This window comes from Helianthus annuus, chromosome 17 (genome assembly GCF_002127325.2).
Source record: "Helianthus annuus cultivar XRQ/B chromosome 17, HanXRQr2.0-SUNRISE, whole genome shotgun sequence".
Classification (NCBI taxonomy): Eukaryota; Viridiplantae; Streptophyta; class Magnoliopsida; order Asterales; family Asteraceae; genus Helianthus; species Helianthus annuus.
In genome coordinates, this window is record NC_035449.2 from 36,871,770 (window position 1) to 36,895,664 (window position 23,895).

Genomic DNA, 23,895 nt, shown 5'->3' on the forward strand with positions numbered 1-23,895 from the left:
TTTTTTTTAATGTATCTTTAGGTTTTTTTTAAGCGTGATGTAATTTTTTAAGGTTTATTTTTTTTAAATGTAACTTTAAGTTTTTATTTAAATGTAACTTTTCATTTTTATTTATTTTGTTTTAATTATTTAACTAAATAAAAATAATAATAATAAAAAAAGGGGCGAAGGACTATCCTCCACACCCTTGGGTAGTCCCCAAGTGGCTGGTCCTCCATCCATGCTGACGTGACACCTACGTGGCGGATAGTCCCTAAAAGAACTACCCAAACCACACCTCATAGTCTAATTATCATCTATCTGTTTCTTTCAATTTTTGTCATGCTTCAATTTGTTTTATATATAATACAACTTAGTTTAATTATTGGTTTATTCTTATTGAACAACAAGTTAGTTTAATTGATTTATTCTTATTGAACAACCTACTTAATTATCATCTAGCTGTTTTGTTTAACAACATACTGAAACAATTGTGTTACATACCAAACAATAGAACTCAACCCAAAAAACTAGTCTGATGGGTAGGAGAGCGCATTTGGTATATAACCCCATATCGGTTATTCATACAATCGATGTGAGAAAGGTTCTATACCTTACAACACTTTCAGTCCATAACAGATTGTGAGAAATATTTTAATCCTAAAAGAGTAAATTACGTTTTTAGCCCCTGTGGTTATATCACTTTTACTATATTAGCCCAAAATAAGAATTTTTAACATATCTGCCCCCATGGTTTCTATAACTAACCATTTTGGCCCCTATGTCTAGAGATCATGGGGGCCAAAATAGTTAGTTATAGAGACCATGGGGGCTAAAATGGTCAGACTTAGGGGCCAAAATGGTTAGTTATAGAGATCATGGGGGCAGATATGTTAAAAATTCTTATTTTGGGCTAATATAGTAAAAGTGATATAACCACAGGGGCCGAAAACGTAATTTACTCATCGTAAAATTAAGAGATATGTTGGTTAGTAAAATGGTTGAATGCGTTGGATTAGGTAAAAACCAATATTATATATCCTAAGCACATGCCTATAATTGATGTCAAGATGCCACCTTCTCTAATCAGGCTATAAATAGTTATGCTAAGCTTGGATAAAACCATTGCAATCTATTATTTCTCATTCAACTAGCTTATCACCACATATATAAGCAGTCATGAAGATGAACATCGAAAAACATTCAAGCAAATTCATAAAACCCTTAGTTCCAACTCCTCCAAGCCTACGTTATTACAAGATTTCCTTCATTGATGAGTTAGCCCCTTCCATGGATATAGGCATTGTTCTTTTCTTCTCCGAAAATAACAATGACCACAACACAAAGTTTGTTACACAGCTAGAACAATCACTTGAAAAAACTCTACCACGATTTTACCCTCTAGCCGGTAGGTATGTCGATGAAACGTACACCATCGATTGCAATGATGACGGTGTTGAGTTCATACATGCCAAAGTTAACATCAAATTGCAAGATATTATCGCTAACGAAAAGAATAGTAAGCTTGTGGATAAGTTTATTCCACCCAAGACCGGGGAAGCTAACTTGTTACTTGCAATTCAAGCAACCATGTTCGAATGTGGAGGTGTAGCACTTGGTGTACGTACCGCACACAGGATTGTTGATGCCTCCACTCTATGTACATTCCTAAGCGAATGGGCCGCTATGAACCGAGAAGAACATATTGAAATTACCGGGCCGGGTTTCAACACATCCTCATTATTTCCGGGTCGTTGTTTTCCGCCCGGTCCACTACAACCTATAAGTGATGATGACATGTCAACCAAGTATATCAGAAAGTTATATTCATTCAGTGAGAGTGCAATATCAAAAATGAAAGCAAAGGCCAATGCTAGCATGTGCCACCGTCATTGGTCAAAGGTACAGTTGGTCTCAGCCGTGATTTGGAACGCTCGCATTGGTGTTGATCGCGCGAATAGTTATCCAAGAGAGTCTATACTCGTCCAACCAGTAAACCTTAGGGAAAAAACAGCTTCGTTAATCCCTAAACATTCTTGTGGGAATTTGTGTGTGTTTTGTGCCACTGAAGCTGGGGTCGTTGAAACAACTGAAGAATTGGCGAATCGTTTAACTAATAACGTCAAGGAAATAATACATAACTTCTCAAAGGTAGACCACAATTCTGAAGAAGGGCAGTTGAGTGTTTTGAATTCTATCTCACTACCCAACATTCGGGAATCAACTAACTTTATCACGATATCTAGTTGGTGTAAGTTTCCTTTTTATGAAATTGACTTCGGTTTAGGGACGCCAACTTGGATAGCCCCCTGGAGTATGCCTGTGGTTAATAGCACATGTTTGATGGACGAAGCGCGGGGCAATGGAGTTGATGCACATGTCTTTTTAGAAGTTAAAGACGTCCCATATTTCGAAGAAGCTCTACGACTGCAAGTTGGTTCTTTTGCTGCTTAAATCTATGTTTTTCATTTGTTTGATGATTGGTTCGGTATTGCTCAAGCTTTTGCATTTCTGGAGTTTGGAAGGTTGGGTAAAATTTGATTTATAATTTTTTTACTTTGAAGAAATATTGGTGTGGGTGTGCTTTCTAAATTGGTGTCTGCTGTACTGGGGGGTTTTGTTTTGTTCAGTATATTTTTGGTGTAGTGTAATGATATGCAATTTGCTGTTCAAAAAAAAGGTACTGAATATTACCTAATTATTAGTCCAAACACTAATTTGATTTTAATATACCGCCGTAGCTCACCCTTGGTCTGTTCTTATTGAACCTACTTATTCATTATCTTAGTGCTAGGTTCATTTTTGTCCCATTTCAATTTGTTGTATTTAATATTAACTAAGTTTAATTATATGGAGGCACATACTGATCAAACAATAATATTTGACGAATATTTTACTCCTAAATTTCGGAGATGTGTTAGTTAATTAAGTTGGTGAATGCATCTAGATTATCGTATGCACATGTATATAACTTATATTGCCGTTCAAAAAAAATGTATATAACTTATGTCAAGAGGCCGCGTGCTCTAAATCTTTTATATTTGTAGAAAACACATGGTAGGTTTTAAATAAATAAAGTAACTAAACTCTAGTTAATTAGGCTATAAAAACGGGGATCACACAAGATGACACATGTTGAGTAAAATATAACAAAATGCCAAAAAATATAACACAATGTCGAGAAAAATAGACACAATGAGTCGCACAAAAAAAACACAATACGCAAATATATAAAAAAAACACAATGATATATAAAGACACAATGATAATTAAAAAAAAATCTGAAATCTACAACCCTATAATTCCAAAAGTGAAAATCTAAAATCTCACATCGTAGAGCTTGATGAGACGGTTCCAATGCCGATAAATGAGGTCAATCGGAAATCCGTTTGATACCCTTTGTACGACTTCTTATTTTTAAGAGCCTTTGTATTTGATGATAAACCTAAAAAGTTATGCTAAGTTTTGAATGAAACCATCGCAATCTATTATTCAACTAGCTTGTCACCACTGGTATGGGCAGTCATGAAGATGAACATTGAAAAACAATCAAGCAAATTCATAAAACCTTTAGTCCCAACTCCTCCAACCCTTCGTTATTACAAGATTGGCTTCATTGTTGGAGTTAGCTCCTTCCATGAATGTAGGCGTTGTTCTTTTCTTATCCGAAAATAACAATGATCACTACCCAAAGTTTGTTACCTATCTAGAACAATCACTCGAGAAAACTTGAACACGATTTTACCCTCTAGCCAGTAGATATGTCGATGAAACTTACACTGTCGATTGCAATGATGACGGTGTTGACTCGTTTGAATACCGATTTTGTTTGGTCGGTATATATTTAGTTGTGATGATAAAAAAAAAAATCAACTATATATGACCCATTTGAGTAGAACTTTTATCGAATCGTACATAATAATAGGCAGATGATGATGTTAATAATAAAAAACTATACTGATGTTATACGATACCGGTATTGTTGTTGTTCAGACGATATCAGTAATAATAAAAAAAATTAAATTAAAGAAACATGTTTAACGTTAAAAGTAAATATAACAATAACTTATTGTAATACTGAAATAAAAGTATGAAAAGAAAACTATAGATATATTATTATAAAAATAAAATTACCATTACCATAAATGAAAAAAGAAACACTATATATTTATTTATAAAAATTAAACCACTATTCATACTCACTTTCAAATTATATATATTAAATAAATAAATAAATTACATATATTAAATAAACTAGTTGGTTTTCCGTCCGCGCGTTGCAGCGGGGACCCAATGACTGTAAAAGGCGTGTCAGCAATGGCAAGCATATACCGAATATCAAAACATAAATAAAAATGACGTGGTAAGGATAGTCACTCCGTCCTAAAAAAAAGCGAATTTAAATAACCTAATATATAATAATAGGACCCATACGTCCTACACGTTGGAAATTCGGTTATTTTCAGTTCAGTTATCGGTGCTAACACGTTAAAATGGATTAGCTCGGTACCGGTAACGGCACCGAAAGTACCGATCCGGAAAATCATCGAAATTAGGTACCGGCACAGAAAATGCTCGGTACAATACAGTATGGTATTTGAAGGTAAAAATCAATAAATACAGGTATGGTGCTAGACTGGTGTCGAACCGAAAGTAACGATTCTGAAAACGTCAAAAGGTGGGTACCAAATTGCTACCAAAAATGATTTGGTATAGTAAATTTGGTTCCGACACGATACTGGTTTGATTACAGGATTTGATACGATTTACTCATCAATATTCTAAATATCCAAGTTAAATTTACATGTTACAAATCATTCATTACAGAAAAAGACAAAAAAAAAAGCAAAATAAGTTGTTTTGTATATAAAACCTTATTCAAACGAAATACAGTTTACTTACTGTGTGCATGGTTGTAAAAGTCCCGCTTAGGCTCCGAGTACTCTCTACAAGGTAAGTTGCTGAGGCACGAGTACTGTTCTCCCAGGCGAATTACTCCCCGAGTAATCTCCGCCTAAGCCGAGTACTTCCCGAGTACTCCCGAATCCGACTAGGAGCGCCTAGTGACTTTTGCAACCATTCTGTGTGTGTGAAAAGTTATCTAAACGGTGCAATTACTTGCATTGCTGCGTTGCTAAAGGATTTCATGAGCTCGGTACCAACCGGTACCGAAAATACCGTTACCGAAATCCCCAAAAGTGGGTACCGGTACCGAATATACCTAGTACGGTACGGTTTGGTGTCGGTCGGTACTGGTACGGCACCGGTATTTGAGGGTAAAAACCGATGAATACCGGTGCCGAACCGGTACCGAAAATACACCGATTAGATTATACCGGTATTTGAGGGTAAAAACCGATGAATACCGGTGCCGAATCGGTACCAAAAATACACCGGTTTAGTAAATTTGATAACAGTAACCGATACCATTTGCTTATTAATGTTACTATTTATTCCATTCTAATTTTAATATACAAGTAATTAAATTAAATAAATAAATAGATGACATGCTATTAGTGACATCCCTATGGACAACCATTATATATTAAATAAATAAATAAATGGGCGACATGCTATTGGTGACATCCCTATGGACACCAAATTTCATCTCTACAGCGACAACTTTTTTATCGCAAAACTCTTGTTTCTTGTTTCTTGTAGTAATAGTTTAATCCTAAGTTTAAAAGACATGTTAGTTAATTAATTAAGTCGGCAAATGCATCTGAAGTTAAGCAAATGATTCCAGCCCAGCTGGTTGATGTATTGGAAATGATGGGGAAGGACTCAGGTTCAACCCTTGATCCCACCCGAGTTTTCTACTACAGTGCATTTACTCCAGAGAGTCGGCTCTTGTGGAGGGTGCAACTCCTGTCATGTGACAGGAGACTGGAAATTTTCTCGGAGACAGCGTAACGCTCCTCTCGACCAGGCGTGAGCCCGGTTAAGACAACATAGTCTTGGTAATGAGTGGTGGCGGACCTGCGTCTTGCAGGTGTGAATTAGCCGTCTGTTGTGAATTTCACCTGTCAAAAAAAGTGCATCTGAAGTCGGCAAAAACACATGGCCGGTTTTGTTAATGAATTATTGATATTTGTAAAACATTAATGTTATAAAATAAATAAAGTAGCTAAACTCTAGTTAAGTTATAATAAATAAAGTAGCTAAACTCTAGTTAAGTTAAAATAAATAAAGTAGCTAAACTCTAATTAAGTTATATAAAGAGAACTAAGTATATGTGAAACCATTGCAAACTATTATTTCACATTCAACCAGCCAGTCACCAACTCTGAAGGCAATGATGAAGATAAACATTGAAAAACACTCAAGCAAATTCATAAAACCCTTAGTTCCAACTCCTCCAACCCTACGTTATTACAAAATTTCCTTCTTTGATGAGTTAGCCCCTTCCATGGATATAGGCGTTGTTCTTTTCTTCTCCAAAAATAACAATGACCTCAACATAAAGTTTGTTACACAGCTAGAACAATCACTTGAAAAAACTCTATCACGATTTTACCCTCTAGCCGGTAGGTATGTCAATGAAACGTACACCATCGATTGCAAAGATGACGGTGTTGAGTTCATACATGCCAAAGTTAACATCAAACTGCAAGATATTATTGCGAACGAAAAGAATAGTAAGCTTGTGGATAAATTTATTCCACCCAAGACCGGGGAAGCTAACTTGTTACTTGCAATTCAAGCAACCATGTTCGAGAGCGGAGGTGTAGCACTTGGTGTACGTGCCGCACACAGGATTGTTGATGCCTCCACTCTATGTACATTCCTAAGCGAATGGGCCGCTATGAACCGAGAAGAACATATTGAAATTACCGGGCCGGGTTTCAACACATCCTCATTATTTCCGGGTCGTTGTTTTTCGCCCGGTCCACTACAACCTATAAGTGATGATGACATGTCAACCAAGTATATCAGAAAGTTATATTCATTCAGTGAGAGTGCAATATCAAACATGAAAGTAAAGGCCAATACTAGCACGTGCCATCACCATTGGTCAAAGGTACAGTTGGTCTCAGCCGTGATTTGGAACGCTCTCATTGGTGTTGATCGTGCCAATAATAATCCAAGAGAGTCTGTACTCGTCCAACCAGTAAACCTTAGGGGAAAAACAGCTTCGTTAATCCCTAAACATTCTTGTGGGAATTTGTGCGTCTTTTGTGCCACTGAAGCCGGGGTCATTGAAACAACTGAAGAATTGGCAAATCGTTTAACTAATAACGTCAAGGAAATGATACATAACTTCTCAAAGGTAGACCACAATTCTGAAGAAGGACAATTGCGTGTTTTGAATTCTCTCTCACTACCCAACATTAGGGAATCAACTAATCTGATCACGATATCTAGTTGGTGTAAGTTTCCTTTTTATGGAATTGACTTCGGTTTAGGGACGCCAACTTGGATAGCCCCCTGGAGTATGCCTATGGTTAATACCACGTGTTTGATGGACGAAGCGCGGGGCAATGGAGTTGATGCACATGTCTTTATAGAAGTTAAAGACGTCCCATATTTTGAAGAAGCTCTACGACTGCAAGTTGGTTCTTTTGCTGCTTAAATCTATGTTTTTCATTTGTTTGATGATCGGTTTTGTATTGCTCAAGCTTTTGCATTTCTTGTAAGAAAGTAAAAATACTTTAATGCTGCTTAATATGTATGGCTTACTATTCGGTTATACGCTATGAGTTTAGTTTGATGTATCTATTTGTATACCTTCGTCGGTTCGAGTTAGTTAATATCTCAAAGATATCGTTTTGCAATTTCTCATCACATAAAAAGGGATATAATTACCAGGTTTATTAGGATCAAATACAAAGGTTCCTTAAAATAAGAAGTCGTACAAAAGGTATTAAACGGACTCCAATTGACCTCATTTAAGCGGCATTGGAACCGTTTTATCGAACTCTACGATGTGACACTACTACAAAAGGTAGCATTAGACGGTGTCAAGGATTTTTTTTAGACGGTGTTAAAGTAATAACACCGTCTTAAAATAGCTCTTTTTAATAAAATATTCAATAAAATTCATAAGAACACCGTCTAATGCTTAAACACCGTCTTATACTAATTTCTCCAACCTTTAGACGGTGTTGTCTCTGAACACCGTCTTATAAATATTCAATGAACCCCGTCTAATGCTTAAACACCGTCTTATAAACTAATTTCTGCATCCTTTAGACGGTGTTGTCTATGAACACCGTCTTATAAACTGAAAACAGATCGGATAAATATCAACCACCAAAACCTTATCTCTTTCCTTTCATCTTCCTCGTAACAACTTCTTCATCTTCTCCATCTTCCTCATAACAACTTCTTCATCTTCATTCAAGAATTTCACCATTAACAACCTTACAAAGTTTCAAGGTTAGTTTTTTTTTTTCTCTTTATATATGTTATTTAATGTTTTTTAGTTTTATAAATAGTAGTTATATCATGTTTAATTATATATTGTTAAAAATTCAAATTTGATTTTTTCTTGCTTTGTTTTGATTAATCACTAGTACATTGTATATAAAAATTAGTTTATATATAGTAATAAAGTATGTTTAAGTTTTAACCTTGTTGTAATATAGGATTGAAAACCATGGTTAGTGAATTCTTGGTGAACCGACCCGACGGGTCAACAGGTAAAAAGGGGAGAACTGTGGAATAAAACCAAACGCGGGTGTTGTAATGTTAATAACTAATCCTAATTATATATACTCGTATGTTGTAATGAATTAAATTGACCCATATGTTACAAGTTTGAGTTGTACGTGAAAACTTGCATAAACTGATACACGTATTTTGACTTTAGGAAGGCAACAAGTTTAAAGAGGACCTCAAGTAATTGAAGGGTCTATAAGCTGATGTGTGTTTTACATGACCTTAGTTGTGAAAGTTTAAGTGATTTTATAAATTAGATGTTATTTATATTTTATTAACATATAGATGTTATTTATATTTACATTTACACATAGGTGTATAAATATAGATTTAGATAACCCTTTAGAATTACTCGTCTAAAATTTATCTAATAGAGATAAATTTTGGATTGTCCCGTTTTGGGACTGCTTTTTGATATTCTATCTCATTTAGGATATGTATACATTTTAACGAAACGTCATTTAAAAAAAGATCGGTTGGTATTTCCTCTACTCCTACGGGTTGGCGGTTTTATGCATACTTGGGGAGTTAAGGGGAAATGCTGCCGATTTTTTCTTAAATGTCGTCTCGTTAAAATGTATACTTATGAGATGGAATATTCAAAAAGTGGGTTAGGATTCACATCCTTAGAGCATTGATTTACATTATACGCATACGTTCACATCATTATTTATTTATTTATTTTAATTTTCAGATGGAGCATCGTGAAGATTGGATGTACCATAGAAGTCGTACGGATGCAATGTTGGTGCATATTCTGTGGCAACAGCTTAGATTTGGTCTTTGGATATCTTGTAATTAGTTTAACGATAAACAGTTAGCGGGTTTAGCTTTGTAATAGTTAGTTGTAATGTTTGGGCTAAACTAAACCCACATTGGGTCTAGGGGGACGAATTGGGCTTGTCCATGTAGGAAACCCTAGTCCAAGTTGTAAACCTTGTGTTATATAAACAAGGTTAGGCTTTAGGGTTTAGGTTAATCAGCCAAAACAGTATTTGTGAGAGAGAAATTTCGTGAGAGCAAGTCTTGGATGAAATTAGGGTTAGGGATCTTGATTGATTGTAATTCTTGTTTGATAGATAATCAATAAAGATCCGGATTGAAAGTGATTTCTGTTTCTACTCGTTTCTGCTTATTCTGATCAAGAGGATTCCGCACTCTTGATCGGATTGACAATTCTGTGAAGATCCATACATCAAGGCTCGGTTCAGAATTGTTTGCTGTAGAAACAAGGAGTTTTTCGAATTGTTTAAAATTAGGGTTTTGAAATTTTCGAAATTTTCTTGTTGGTTTTGATAAAATTTTCGAATTTTGTTGGCTGTTTTGATCTTCCGGTTTGTTTGTTTGGTGTTTTGCAGGTTTTCAGGATTGTTCGGGTTGTTTGGTTGAGAAATTCGGCTGAACAGATTTGAAGATTCGAAGACTGTTCTTCGTGATCTTCATAATTTTCAAAAAAAAATTGGACTGATTTTGGTGGCTCGATTCTACAGGAAATTGTTACGAAATCTTGGCAAATCTCTGAAATTTGAAACAGATTAAGTTTCCATATTTTCTGGACCAGCGAATTTGCAGCATCAGCAAATTTAACAAATTCGCAGACAGATCAGCGAATTTGAGACTCAATATCTCGGTGACCGGCGAACTTAAATCCAAAGGCGACTTTGGTAACCGTGTAATTATCCACAGCGAAATTACTACGGTTTTCGGCGAATTTACAAGTCGTCGTAATCGCGAAATTGATCAGCGAACTTGTCAGCAAATTTAACATATCAGCGAAATTAACCAGCAAATTTAACTGATTTACCAGCAAAATTAAGTCAGAGCCAGCGAAATTAAGTCAGAACCAGCGAAATTAAGAGAGGAATTAAGTGGTGGAATTTCAGTTGGCAAGCGTCGATAAAATTTCAGTGTTTTGCAAATAGAAAGTGAACCGTAACTCATTTGAAGAAACCGTCTGCACCGTTGAATTCGTGTGATTTATAGGACAAAAAAAAAACTCTGGAAAATCCCGAATTCGGTTTTTGACATTATATATCATTGGATTCGTCTTTTCGAGACGATTCTAAGGGTGTAATTTGGTAACCACTGTTTTCGGAAAAATTTTGTACGGTTTTATCAGTCTGTTACGTTAAAAATGTCGAACATGTCTAGTTTGAATGAGTTGTTGAGAATGGAGCATGAGGTTGGCACTACCAACAAACCGCCTAAGATGATGAAGGTGGAAAATTATCTGACATGGAAGGATCGTTTTCAGTCCTTCATTGAATATCAGGATACGTGCATGTGGATATGTATTGAAGATGGGTACACGAACCCTACACACGACTTTGAGGGCAGACCACGTAGAACAGCCTATGTCAACATGCAAGATAATGATAAAAAGATGTATGAGGCTGAAAAGAGAGCCTTGGCTGCAATCAAAATGTCGCTACCTGATAGCATCAAGCATACCTTCAAGAAGTACACAAATTCGAAGGATATGTGGGATGCATTAGAGAAAAGATACGTGGGAAATACTGATGTCAAGAAGAACAAGATTGATCTACTGAAGAAGCAGTTTGCAGTTTTCAAGTACATGAAACATGAGTAACTTGAGGACATCATCACTCGTTACTATCATCTGATGTCAGAAATGGAAAATTATGAGATTGATTGCTATACTGACATAGAGAAGAATGACAAGCTGCTCGATGCCTTACCTACCAAGTGGGATATCTACACTCTCATGATCAAGGGTGAAGCTGATTATGAGACAAAAGAGCTTGAAGAAGTCATTGGCAAGCTGAGAGCTTATGAGCTTAGCATGAAGAAGAAGAAAGACACTGGATACGATCAGGTTCAAGATCCAGGGGTTTACAATGGGCTTACATCTTCTTCATCTCACAACGCTTCTAGCGACTCTGCTATTGTGTTTCTATCATGTGAGAATGAGCAGGTCAAAGTGAATGAGGATGGTGATGTTTGTTTTGTAGCTGCTTCAGGAGGATCAACAGGAACCAAGAGAACCCCAACTTCTAAGCATAGCAGTAGTGCTAAGTCGATGCCTATGAGTGTGAAGTCTGCTGAAGAACATCTTGCTCTACTTGCCTCATTCGTTGCTTCTTATGAGAACTATATTCAGGGGAAGATATCTGATCCTGCTACTTTAGATGAAGACTATGATCAGATTGACCCTGATGATCTTGAAGAAATGGATTTGCAATGGCAAATGGCCATGATTTCTAGGCGAGTGAAGAGATTCATGAACAGAACAGGCAGGAAGTTTGTGGGAAGGTCTGTTGGTTTTGACAAGACCAAAGTGAGGTGCTTCAACTGTCAAAGTTATGGGCATTTTGCTAGGGAATGTCAAAAACAAAAGCAAGAGAATTCGAGTCAGAGTTCAAACAATAGGAATGCATCAAACAACTCTAGCTCAAAGGCTTTGATCTCTACAGCAAGAGAAGGTTCTTATGATTGGAGTATTCATCTTGAAGATAATGATAATGCCACTCAGGCATTCATGGCAGAGATCGTGCCTATTGATGATGATAAAGCTGCTGTGGGAGATGCTGAAGTGAAAATGGATGCTGAGGTGAAGCCGGAGAATAAAGCTGAAGAAAAGAAGGTTGATCAGACAACAGATGCTGAAGAAGAAAAGCAAAAGTCTGACCATGAAAGGGAAGCTGAAGAAAAGGATGAAAAATACAAGAGAATGGAAGCTCAGCTTGCGGCGCTAATGGCCAACCTTGATAAACAAACAGGAGAGGTAAAGTCTAATTCTGTGTGTTTGAAATGCCGTGAACTACAGGGTGAAGTTGACAGGTTGTCCACACAAAACAAAAGTTTGGTAAGTGAGATGTCTAACATTAAAGAATCAAACTTTTTTGCTAAAAGAAATGAAACGTCATACTTGAAGAAAATAAAAGGTTATGAAAGTGAAATTGAAGCCGTAACCTGCAAATTAAATGAAAAACTTCAAGTCATAGACTTAGCTCATGAAATGATGGCTGAGAAAACAAAAGAGATTTCTGAAAAATGCAAAGAGTTGTCAGATGTACAACTCAAAATTGTTGAACTTGAAAAGAAACTAGGTCAATTCAGGGACTTTACTTTTGTTATGAAACATATGATGGGTGGGTTAAAGAAAAGTAATGACAAGAGTAGTTTGGGATTCCAGGGCTTTAATGAAGTTCCACCTCCTCTTAGTCATGATTATTCATTCCTACCTAATGAAGATGAGCTAACAAAGTTTATGTCAATAGCACCAAGTAGTTCCACAGCAAGTCGAGGTGATGAGTCTGCGTGTGATGATGCTAAGAAGAATGATAACAGCAAACCAGCTTTGAAAAGAAAACTTCACATCCTAAGAATAAGACTCCAACTATTGTTAAACAGATTAATTTTGTTTAAGGAAGTGACATGAAAAACGAAACAGTTGTTATTGAAAACGAATCTAATGTAGAGTTTGCTAAAAACAAGAACAAAGAAAATTCTGAAACTAAGCAAACTGAACCAGATTCTTCTAAAGCATCATCATCAAAGCCTGAATCTAGTTCAAAGGCTTCAGATAAGAAGTCTTCGAAAAAGATGTCGTGCTTCAAATGTCACACCAAAGGACATGTAGCTAGCTGCTGTCCTAACAAAAAGAGTGAAGCACAAGTGAGTGAAAGGAAGAGAGAGAAGTCACCAGAGAAGAGTGGTGATAAAAAGGAGAGAGAGTCAAACTCTCCAAAGAAACCAGAGAATGTTGCTGCTGGTGAAGATAAGGCTGAAAAAGGAACTCCACAAGTTCCTCGTTTTCAAAGAAATCAACCAAGATTTCAGCCTCGATCTCCACTAGGCATAAATGAGAGACCTAGAAGCTGTTCACCAAGAATGAACAATAATAATTCAAATAATTTCAGAAGTCAAGGTCAATATCAAAATCGATACCAAAATAATGGTGGTCGAACCTTTTATAACAATGGCTTTAGAAATTACAACAATAATGCTTCTTGGAATCAAAATTCAAGGTTTCAAAATCAAAATTTCCAAAGGTCAAATAGTCCAAATGTATATAGGAACCCTCAGGACCAAAGACCTAGTGGAAATCAAAACCCATTTCCATCAACAGGCCTGAGATCCAAGACTCCAGTTAGGAGTAATGGATATTGGATGGATGTTCCAGTAGTTGGTGAATTTGGACGACCCAAGACCATTAAGGCTTGGGTCCCTCAATCTAACTAATTTTTTGGTTGGTGTGTGCAGGAGCTGCTAAGGAGGATTATCAATTTGTGGTATGTTGATAGTGGCTGCTCCAGGCATATGACGGGGGATGCGAGGTTGTTGACTGAATTTGAAGTTTATGATGGAGGACATGTGAATTTTGCGGGTGCTAAAGGTGGTAGAATTAAAGGACGAGGGAAAGTGACCAATGGGAAGATCACACTGGAGAAAGTGAATTATGTTGAGCAGCTTAAACACAATCTGATGAGCGTGTCACAAGTCTGCGACAAGGGTCACTCGGTCCATTTTACCAAGAATGAAGCATTAGTGTTGAAACCAGGTTTGGAGATACCGGACGATTGGATAGTGATGCGAGCGCCAAGGAGAAATGACACTTATGTCATGGACATGGGTGCTAAGGATCCGACTGCTATGGTGGCGTGTTTACTATCAAAAGCATCTGAAGCTGAATCGATGTTGTGGCACAGACGCATGGCCCATATTCACTATCGAAAAATGAATTACCTTGTTAAACATGAGCTAGTGAAAGGGGTTCCAATGCAGAGGTTTCAAGTGGAAGACAAATGTCTTCCTTGTCAAAAGGGAAGACAACACAAGAAACCTCATAAGTCTAAAACAGTAAATTCCATAGATGCCCCTTATGAATTACTTCACATGGATTTATTCGGTCCAGTGAACGTAAGGAGCATAGGTGGAAAGTACTATTATTTAGTTGTCACTGATGATTACTCACGTTATTCATGGGTTTTCTTTTTAGGTACAAAAGATGAGACAGCAGAGATGTTGATAGATCCTTTTACAAAATTGGAAAATGTCCATGATGCAAAGATCAAGAGGATAAGGAGTGATAATGGCACGGAGTTCAAGAATCATATTCTGGATCTCTATTGTCTTCGCAAAGGAATTGAACATCAATATTCTGCTCCTTATACGCCTCAACAGAATGGAGTCGCTGAGAGGAAAAACAGGACGTTGATTGAAGCCGCTAGGACAATGCTTTCGGATTCTAAGCTTCCAGTTCTTTTCTGGGGAGAAGCTGTGAATACAGCTTGCTACGTCCTAAACAAAGTTTTGACTGTTAAACGTTTTAACAAAACTTGCCATGAGTTTATGTTTAACAAAAAGCCAAACTTAGAAGGCTTTGAACCATTTGGATTACCCTGCACCATTGTGCGTAATAAAGATAAACAAAAATTCGGTGAGGTGGCTGACGAGGGCTACTTTCTAGGTTACGTACCTGGCGCACCGAATAAAAGGGTTTTTAATCTAAAAACTGGTAAAATTGAGGTTGTGTTTAATGTGGAAATTACTTCTTACAAACCTCAACAATCAACGAGTGAACCTGCTATATTATATGATTATGAAAGCACTTTTAAATCATTTAATATTCCTGTGTTTTCCAATGCAGATGAGTCTCAGCTGATTCAAACAGTGATAAATGGAGATGATGAAGGCGAGTTCATGCCTAGATCAAATGTTGATATGACAGATGCTCCGGAAATTTCCCAAAGTGATGCTGATACTGATTCAAACGATAGTGAACCTGAACCCAATCAGGGAGAGGATTTCATTAATCCGTTTGCAAATCTATTCATTCAGGGGGAGGTTGGATCAAACCCGGTGACAATCTTGAAGTTGATGCGGTTGCTACTACACGAGCAAATAGAGATCATCCAGTTGACATGATACTTGGAGATCCTACCGCAGGTGTTCAGACGAGAAGAAGCATAGCAGCGAATACAGGGTTATTTGTTTCGATTGAAAAGACTGGGATTGTGAACGAGTGCTTGTATAGTTGCTTTATTTCCCAAGAGGAGCCGAAGAACATTCATATGGCTCTTAAAGACAATTCATGGGTTGAAGCTATGCAAGAGGAATTGGCCCAGTTTGCGAAATTGAAGGTTTGGGAGTTAGTTGACCTTCCTAAAGGTGAAAGAGAGATTGGCACTAAATGGGTATTTAGGTGCAAGAAGGATGAAAGAGGAATCGTGACGCGAAACAAGGCTCGATTGGTGGTCAAAGGTTTTAATCAGCAAGAAGGGATAGATTACAATGAAGTGTTTGCACCAGTGGCAAGGTTGGAGGCAATTCGTTTGTTTCTGGCTTTCGCAACTTTCAAGGGCTTCAAAGTTTACCAACTAGACGTGAAGAGTGCGTTTCTTTACGGGAAAGTCCAGGAAGTGGTGTATGTCTCACAACCAGATGGGTTCGTTGATCCAGATTATCCAGATAGGGTGTTCAAACTTGATAAGGCTTTGTATGGGTTACATCAAGCTCCCAGGGCGTGGTACGAGACACTGTCTACACATCTGATCAAGAATGGTTTTGAAAGAGGTCAGATTGACAGTACACTGTTCATCAAGAGGAAGAAGGAAGATTTTCTGCTGGTACAGGTGTACGTGGATGACATCATCTTTGGGTCATCTGATAAAAGCATGTCTAAAGAGTTCAAGCAGGTGATGAAGAGCAAGTTTGAAATGAGTGCTATGGGTGAGCTGTCTTACTTTCTGGGATTACAAGTTGAACAGAAGGAGGATGGATGTTTATTCATCAAACAAAGTATGTGTATGACATTTTGAGTCGGTTCAAAATGAATGATTGCTCTACTTTCAACACACCCATATGTGAAAATCACAATCTTGGCCCAGATCATGAAAGTACTGAAGACGTTGATCCTACTCAATACAGGGCAATGATTGGTTCTCTAATGTACTTGACTGCTTCAAGACCCGACATCATGTTTGCCGTATGCTTGTGTGCCAGATATCAGGCTAATCCAAAAGAGTCACACATGAAAGCAGTGAAGCGGATTCTTCGTTACTTGAAGGGGAAACCTAAACTTGGGTTGTGGTATCCAGCTGATAGTGATTTGACGTTTGTTGCTTACACTGACTCAGACTTTGGAGGATGCAAGTCGAACAGAAAGTCTACAACAGGTGGTTGTCAGTTCTTAGGAGGCAGGATTGTGTCTTGGCAATGCAAGAAGCAATCTTGTGTGTCTACCTCTACATGTGAAGCTGAATATATTGCTGCTGGAAGCTGCTGCTCTCAGGTTCTCTGGATCCAACAGCAAATGCGCGATTACGGTTTGGATTTCACTCGTACTCCTATTATGATAGACAATAATGCCACAATTTCAATAACTAATAATCCCGTGAAACACAGTCGCACAAAACATATTGACATTTGTCATCATTTTATACGGGATTGTGCTGAAAAGAGACTAATTGAATTACATCGAGTCGACACAGAAGATAACCTGGCAGATCTTTATACTAAAGCTTTTGACAGGGCTCGCTTTGAACATTTAGTTGAACTCAACGGGATGAGGAATCCTGAATAACTGGTTTTTCATAAGAACTTTGTAAATAGTTTACTGTTTTTCTTAAAAATCAAAAATAAAAAAAAAATTGAAAAATCAAAAACATAAAAAATAGAAAATCAAAAATGAGTTATCACTGTGTGAAAAAGGAGAAATGATAGTACATCAGCAAGTTAGACTGTCACACTGAAATTGAACTTATATTGCTTAAGTGTGATAGCAGCTTCATCATATGATGTACCAGTAGGCAAAAAGCATGAAATAATCAACTTACCAATGTGATATAAACCTAAATGAACTGAATATGAGTGGGGAACACATCAGTGGTGTATGGTTTAAGGACCTTAATTCTTGCATTGATAGATTGCAAAAATCTGAAGTTTTGGGTCTTTATACTGTTATTTCATCTGGGGATATCTTGGTTGTTCTTCTGTTCAGAACTAAAATTGTACATGACCCCAGGAAAGAAAGTCACTTGGAATTAGCTCATTTCTATTTAAATGTCTGTATGTTGTCCCGATACACACAATTTTGATCTGATTCTGAAATCTTCTCTGAAAAAAGTCGTGTACCTCCTCTGCTGCATCCAGATATATGCTGACCTGGAGGTGCTAGGCAACGACAGCTTCTGCTGCATCCAGATACATGCTGACCTAGCTGTACATCGCGCTATAGATCTAATACACCCGAAAGAGGCCCTCAAGTGCCCAAACGAAACCCAAAAACCTATATCAAACTGAGAAAACCTCATTTGATCTGTATATTATACCATCTCTGCTAAAGATCTATTCTTTTCTCTTCTCAACCTATTCCCAGTTAAGATTTCAGAACTCTGGATTGGACATGTGAAATATGTGGTAGGGAAGATACTTGCATGATAGAGTGTGTTTTTTATATTTCCAGGATTTGATTAGTATTCATTTGGGTGTTCATTGTTAAGCAATCAAAACATGATAAAACAGTTTATATGCAGACCTAGACACAGTCAGGATATCTTAAAGGATGACTTCAATATACTCACCTACTACGATGAATCTTTGTGCATACCTTGATCGCGGGGGTATATCCTGAAGTGGGACACGCTTGTATTTCAGTATAATAAAATTACCTTAACGTATCATATGGTAATGGTACTTGAAATGTTCATGCATTTTGTTTAAGTGGACAAACATACTGGTAATCGTCTTGAACTGCTTTTCACTAAAAAATAAATAAAGAATTACCTAATTGTGTGAAACAGTTTGATTGTGCTGATATGATCTTCTTACCAGTGATTCTCACAAAAATAGAGTGTTTATTGCTTTTGTATTTACTTGCTTTAAGAAAAATATAAAAATCCAAAAATAGTGTCATTTTCTGTTTAAAATTCTTAATGTACGGAAAACTGTTATTCTTGGAGGAATTGTTACTGATAGGGGGAGACGGTGTTAGAAAGTGAGTTAAAAATTATAAATCATGCTGGTTCTTGTGTGTTGAACAAAAAAGTTTTGCGTGTTGATGATAAGTTGAAAATGCTTAATCTGTTATACAGTTTAACTATCTCTTGAAAAGTAATAATTTATTTAACCTTGTTGAAAAATTCTTATGGTTTCTTGAGATGTTTGTTTTATAGGATACAGATTGAAGCAGTATTTTGCTGTGAAGTGTGAAGATGAGAGTTTGATTGGATGCATGGTAGAACCTCCTTTCTACATTGCAGACAAGATTGAAGAGCTTGAAGTTTGTTGTGCAAATGCTAAACTGGAGTTTACTCAAGTGCTAACGTGTTGAAGATTTGGTGATTGGATGCATCAGCTTAGGGGGAGTCTGTTGCTGACAGAAGCTATTGAAGCCGAAGCTATCCAAAGACCAAAGACAGTGCAAGACTACTTTAAGATTGCAAGAAGACTGAAGACAAAGTTTTGACTGAAGACAAAGTTTTTATGAAGCTATTGTCAAGGGGGAGTTTGTTGGTGCATATTCTGTGACAACAGCTTAGATTTGGTCTTTGGATATCTTGTAATTAGTTTAATGATAAACAGTTAGCGGGTTTAGCTTTGTAATAGTTAGTTGTAATGTTTGGGCTAAACTAAACCCACATTGGGTCTAGGGGGACGAATTGGGCTTGTCCATGTAGGAAACCCTAGTCCAAGTTGTAAACCTTGTGTAATATAAACAAGGTTAGGCTTTAAGGTTTAGGTTAATCAGCCAAAACAGTATTTGTGAGAGAGAAATTTCGTGAGAGCAAGTCTTGGACGAAATTAGGGTTAGGGATCTTGATTGATTGTAATTCTTGTTTGATAGATAATCAACAAAGATCCGGATTGAAAGTGATTTCTGTTTCTACTCGTTTCTGCTTATTAAGATCAAGAGGATTCCGCACTCTTGATCGGATTGACAATTCTGTGAAGATCCATACATCAAGGGGACCTACATGCAATATATATTATGGGTGTTCAAAGTTTTCTTAAGGCCGCCGAAGCTCATCGGGTGAACATAGGAGATCGATTGATATTTTGTCCATGTGCATCGTGTACAAATTTTCAAAAAAAAATGACATTAAAGAAATAAACTTTCATTTATTCAGATATGGTTTTATGCCTGGATATACTTGTTGGTCAAAGCATGGGGAATCGCTTGCTAACCGTAGTACATCATCTTTCAATATAGACAATGAGAAAGAGGATAATAATGAAGAATATATTGATCATGAAAATGCCACTTTAAATGATGACAATGACAATTTTAATGACATGTACAATGATTTAGAGACTAATATTGGTGATGATTAGCATGAAAAATTAAGAAAATTACTTGAAGATGAGGAAAAACCATTATATGTTGGTTGTAAGAAATATTCAAAACTTCGTGCTGTTTTGAGATTGTCTACCTTAAAGTCAACACACGGATGGAGTGATAAGAGTTTCACAGATCTATTGGTGGTATTAAATGACATGCTTCCAGAAGGCAATGAGTTACCACTTTCGTTATACCAAGCAAAAAAAATGATGTGCCCGATGGGATTAGAAGTTGAAAGAATACATGCATGTCCAAATGATTGTATGTTGTATAGAAATGAGTTCAAAAATGATCATACGTGTTTTAACTATGGCGCGTCAAGGTATAAGCGTAAGAAGATGGTTGGTCGACTAGGTGGATACATCGGGAACGACTAGGCTACTACACTTCCATATTCAACTCCTAAGAATATGTTTCCTAGCAAAAGTGGTACCTATATTGAGGTTGAATCAATGTTAGCATTATTTGTCAAAGACTGGGTTGATCTCACCATTGTGTTTTGGTTTACATTGTAAGTTGTTATCACTATAATATTGTATAGATATAACTTAATTTATTAAGTTTTATCATATATTTTATTCTTGTTTTAAGGTACTTTTATAAGGAGTCAGAGGCTAAAAAACGCAACCGATGCGCCTTTTTAAATGTGAACGCAATCACATGTGATATGTGCAAAAGAAATCCTAGAGAGGTTGAAGATCACATTTTCAGTTTAACGACTCATCATGTCGATAAAGATTTCATTCTTGCACCGCATTTGGCTGAGTAAGTTTTTTTTAGTTAACTTGCTTTTATTTTATTACTATGATTCACCTAACTATTCTATAACTCTAATTTTGTAGCGACCATTGGTCTTTGTTCATCATTGCCCAACACATGGGACATGTTTATATTTTGGATTCAACAAAGATAAAAGGCGAAAAGAATGCTTCTAACTATCGTCTTTCAAGCCTAATTCCTACCGCCTTAGGATCCGAGTTCAACTACACAATGGTTGATGTATGTGTGTTTGCTATTTCTAAATTGTTTGATTATCGTTACTTTTAAATAATAATTTGTTAATTTATTATAGTGTAAGCAACAAAAGGGTGGATGGGAATGCGGCTACATGGTTCTCCAACATATGTTTGACTTTGTCAATTTGTATCAAAACTAATTTCCCGATGAAGTAAGTAAAATATACTTGTTTATCAATTTATTACTTAACTGTTTATTTTTTTTCAAACTTAGAAGGTTTAGATGTATATAACATGTAAATATATACATAGCTTTATTTCCGATGTTGTTATCGATTTTTCTCTTTGCCTTTAGATTTATTCTATAATATTTGTAATAACTCTTTCTATCTACTTTTATTTTAGATGTGGCACGACACGAGAGTGGCTACGGATAATGAAATAGATGTTTTGTTGATGACGTTGATGCCGAAGTTTTTTAGCGAGTTAGGTATTCCGCTAGTTTAGCTTACGTGTAGTTTGTTATGTATTCACAAATGATTGTAATTTGACAGGTTTATTTCCGAATTGGATGTGGGGTTTATTTTGGATTTGAATGTGCATTGTTTTGGTTTGATTTGAAAATGTTACATTGGTTGATGTATTTTTTTTCCAGCAAATGTATTTTTGGTGTATTTTTTATTTCCAGCAAATGTATTTTTGGAAAATTTGTATTCAGTAAATGAATTTTTTTTCCAGCAGTTTATAAGACGGTGTTGGTACTAATGGTATTAAAAGACGGGGTTCGCTAAGTTTATAAGACGGGGTTAAAAGTATTTGATTTAATAAATGTTTTGATATTAAAAGATGGGGTTCACAAAGTTTAAGCCGGTGTTCAAACTGAACACCGTCTAATAAGACTTGAGTTTAAGCTGGTGTTCAAATAGAACACCGTCTAATAATACTTGATTTTAAACCAGTGCAGTTTAAGACGGTGTTGAAAACACCGTCTTAAAACCCATTTCACCCTGTCTAAAGCTCTATTTTGTAGTAGTGTGAGATTTTAAGTTTTCACTTTTGGATTTATAGATTGTAGATTTTATAATTTTTGTTTATTATCATTGTGTCTTTTATTATCATTGTATATTTTTTATATTTGCCTCATTGTGTCTTTTTTGTGACTCATTGTGTCTTTTTTCCTCAATATTGTATTATATTTTGCGCGACATTGTGTCATCTTGTGCGATACATTGTGTCTTTATACACTTTTAATTTTTTGGAGCTTTTTTAGAATAACTTAACCATAATTATCAATCAGAACTTTTTGGCGATGGGTTGTCAAAATTTATTGATTTTCAATCCCATGATGTTTGTTTGTACATCATTTTCTGATTATGATTAAAGGTTAATGTATTTTTTATGTTTTATTGAATAAATTTGTTCTTGGTTTTTTTTTCTTTTTTTTCCAACAAGCTCCACCGTAGACCACTAAATACTAATAACCTGCTTTGACAAGCTTTAAAAGTTGTACAACAGTGTCGGTCGTGTTCCTTTAGGTCTTACTTGTAACACTCGTATCTATTATCTATTATCTATTATAAACAAAAAAAAATTGAGACACTTGGCACAATATTAGGGCTTCCTAGATGTGGTTTTAGCGGGAAACTGAATGGGTATTCTTTTCACATATAATGAAGCCCCGTTTTGTATCCGGATCCGCTAATTCGGATCCGTGTGTGTATATATATATATATATATATTTTATAAAAAATTTAATATTTCCAATCTTCATTTGTGTCCTCGCCAACAACCATTGTTAACCCTATCTTCTCTGTGTTATTATGTTGTCCTTCTCCGCCTCCTTCTTATCAACGACGATATACAAGTCAAAATCCGATGTAATACAGCAGGGTAAACTTTAAATATTCCATTTCTAATCTTTCTTATTTATCCTCTGTTTTCATTTGATTCTTAAGATTTTTGGGTTTTTTGAAATTAGGGTTTCTTATATTCTGTTGTTGACGACTCCTACGCCTTCTCTGTGTTCAATGATTTTATCATCGTTGATATACAACTGAAGATCCTATTTAATACAGGTAATTCTCTAAATCTTTGATGTCTGAAGGGGTAATTGAATCGTATCATATCTAGAGAAACCCTTTAATTTTTATCTTACTCGCGCATGGAACTCCATATCTTCAACCACATCAATCCATTCTAGGGTTTTATTAACCAGATCTGTATTTGTTTTTCTTTCCATTAACTTTTAACTTTTGTTCGAAGAGGCAAACAATTAACGCTGAAGACGTATTCAAAGCGCTTGAAGATATCGAGTTTCTAGAATTCATTGCACCATTAAGAGCAGAGCCTGGCGATTTGGTTCCAGCTGTCAAAGAGTTGCATGTGCTAACTTCTGAGGAGCTTAGCAAGTTAATCAGGGAGTGTGATCTTTTAATCCAGTTTTGTTGTAAAATTTATAGGGCAAATGATATATTAATGTATAGTTTGATGTTGGTATGATATTTTTAACCCAGTTTTGTTGTGACTTTTTAGGGCAAATGACATATGCAAGGAATCGAAGAGGCAAACAATTAACGTTGAAGACGTATTCAAGGCGCTTAAAGAGATCGAGTTTCCAGAATTCATTGCACCACTAAGAGCCTATCGATTTGGTTCCAGCTGTCAAAGAGTTGCATATGCTAACTTCTGAGGAGCTTAGCAAGTTAATCAGGGATGCTAATAATGATATTACTCAGTGGACCTTGAATGTTATCTTGCGAATAGATGCTTTTGAAATTATGAGTGTTGTGTTATATGATGGTGTTAGGGACATTACATGGAACTTACGAAGATAACAGATTTAGGTCCGAATCCAAGAAGCCTACTTTGAAATCTGTTAGATCACTTTTATCCTTTTGATTTCTGGATTGCAGGGCTTTTGATTTGAGAAATTATCTTAACGAGCTTTTCGATCGGTGTCGGAAAGATTTTTATCGCATAGTTTGTGATCGTGCT

The 23,895-nt window shown here is 36.2% G+C and overlaps 2 protein-coding genes and 1 long non-coding RNA gene across 3 annotated transcripts; all 3 read left to right on the plus strand.

Annotated features, from left to right (window-relative positions):
* The first annotated feature begins 1,158 nt into the window (after window positions 1-1,158).
* Window positions 1,159-2,433, plus strand: LOC110922005 (vinorine synthase-like). The gene has a single exon (XM_022166337.2). The coding sequence runs from the start codon at window positions 1,159-1,161 to the stop codon at window positions 2,431-2,433; it is 1,275 nt and encodes a 424-aa protein (XP_022022029.1).
* Window positions 2,434-6,236: 3,803 nt separating this feature from the next.
* LOC110921857 (vinorine synthase-like) lies at window positions 6,237-7,706 on the plus strand. Its single transcript, XM_022166177.2, has one exon. It carries the CDS (start codon window positions 6,275-6,277, stop codon window positions 7,550-7,552), a length of 1,278 nt encoding a protein of 425 aa, XP_022021869.1. The 5' UTR covers window positions 6,237-6,274; the 3' UTR covers window positions 7,553-7,706.
* Window positions 7,707-20,800: 13,094 nt separating this feature from the next.
* Window positions 20,801-21,405, plus strand: LOC110922621. The gene is made up of 3 exons (XR_004886882.1): window positions 20,801-20,944; window positions 21,018-21,113; window positions 21,307-21,405. It is a non-coding gene; the product is annotated as an uncharacterized LOC110922621 (long non-coding RNA).
* Window positions 21,406-23,895: the final 2,490 nt, after the last annotated feature.

Coding starts and splice junctions, on each gene's coding strand:
- LOC110922005 (XM_022166337.2), top strand. CDS start 1,159: ATGAAGATGAACATCGAAAAACATTCAAGCAAATTCATAAAACCCTTA.
- LOC110921857 (XM_022166177.2), top strand. CDS start 6,275: ATGATGAAGATAAACATTGAAAAACACTCAAGCAAATTCATAAAACCC.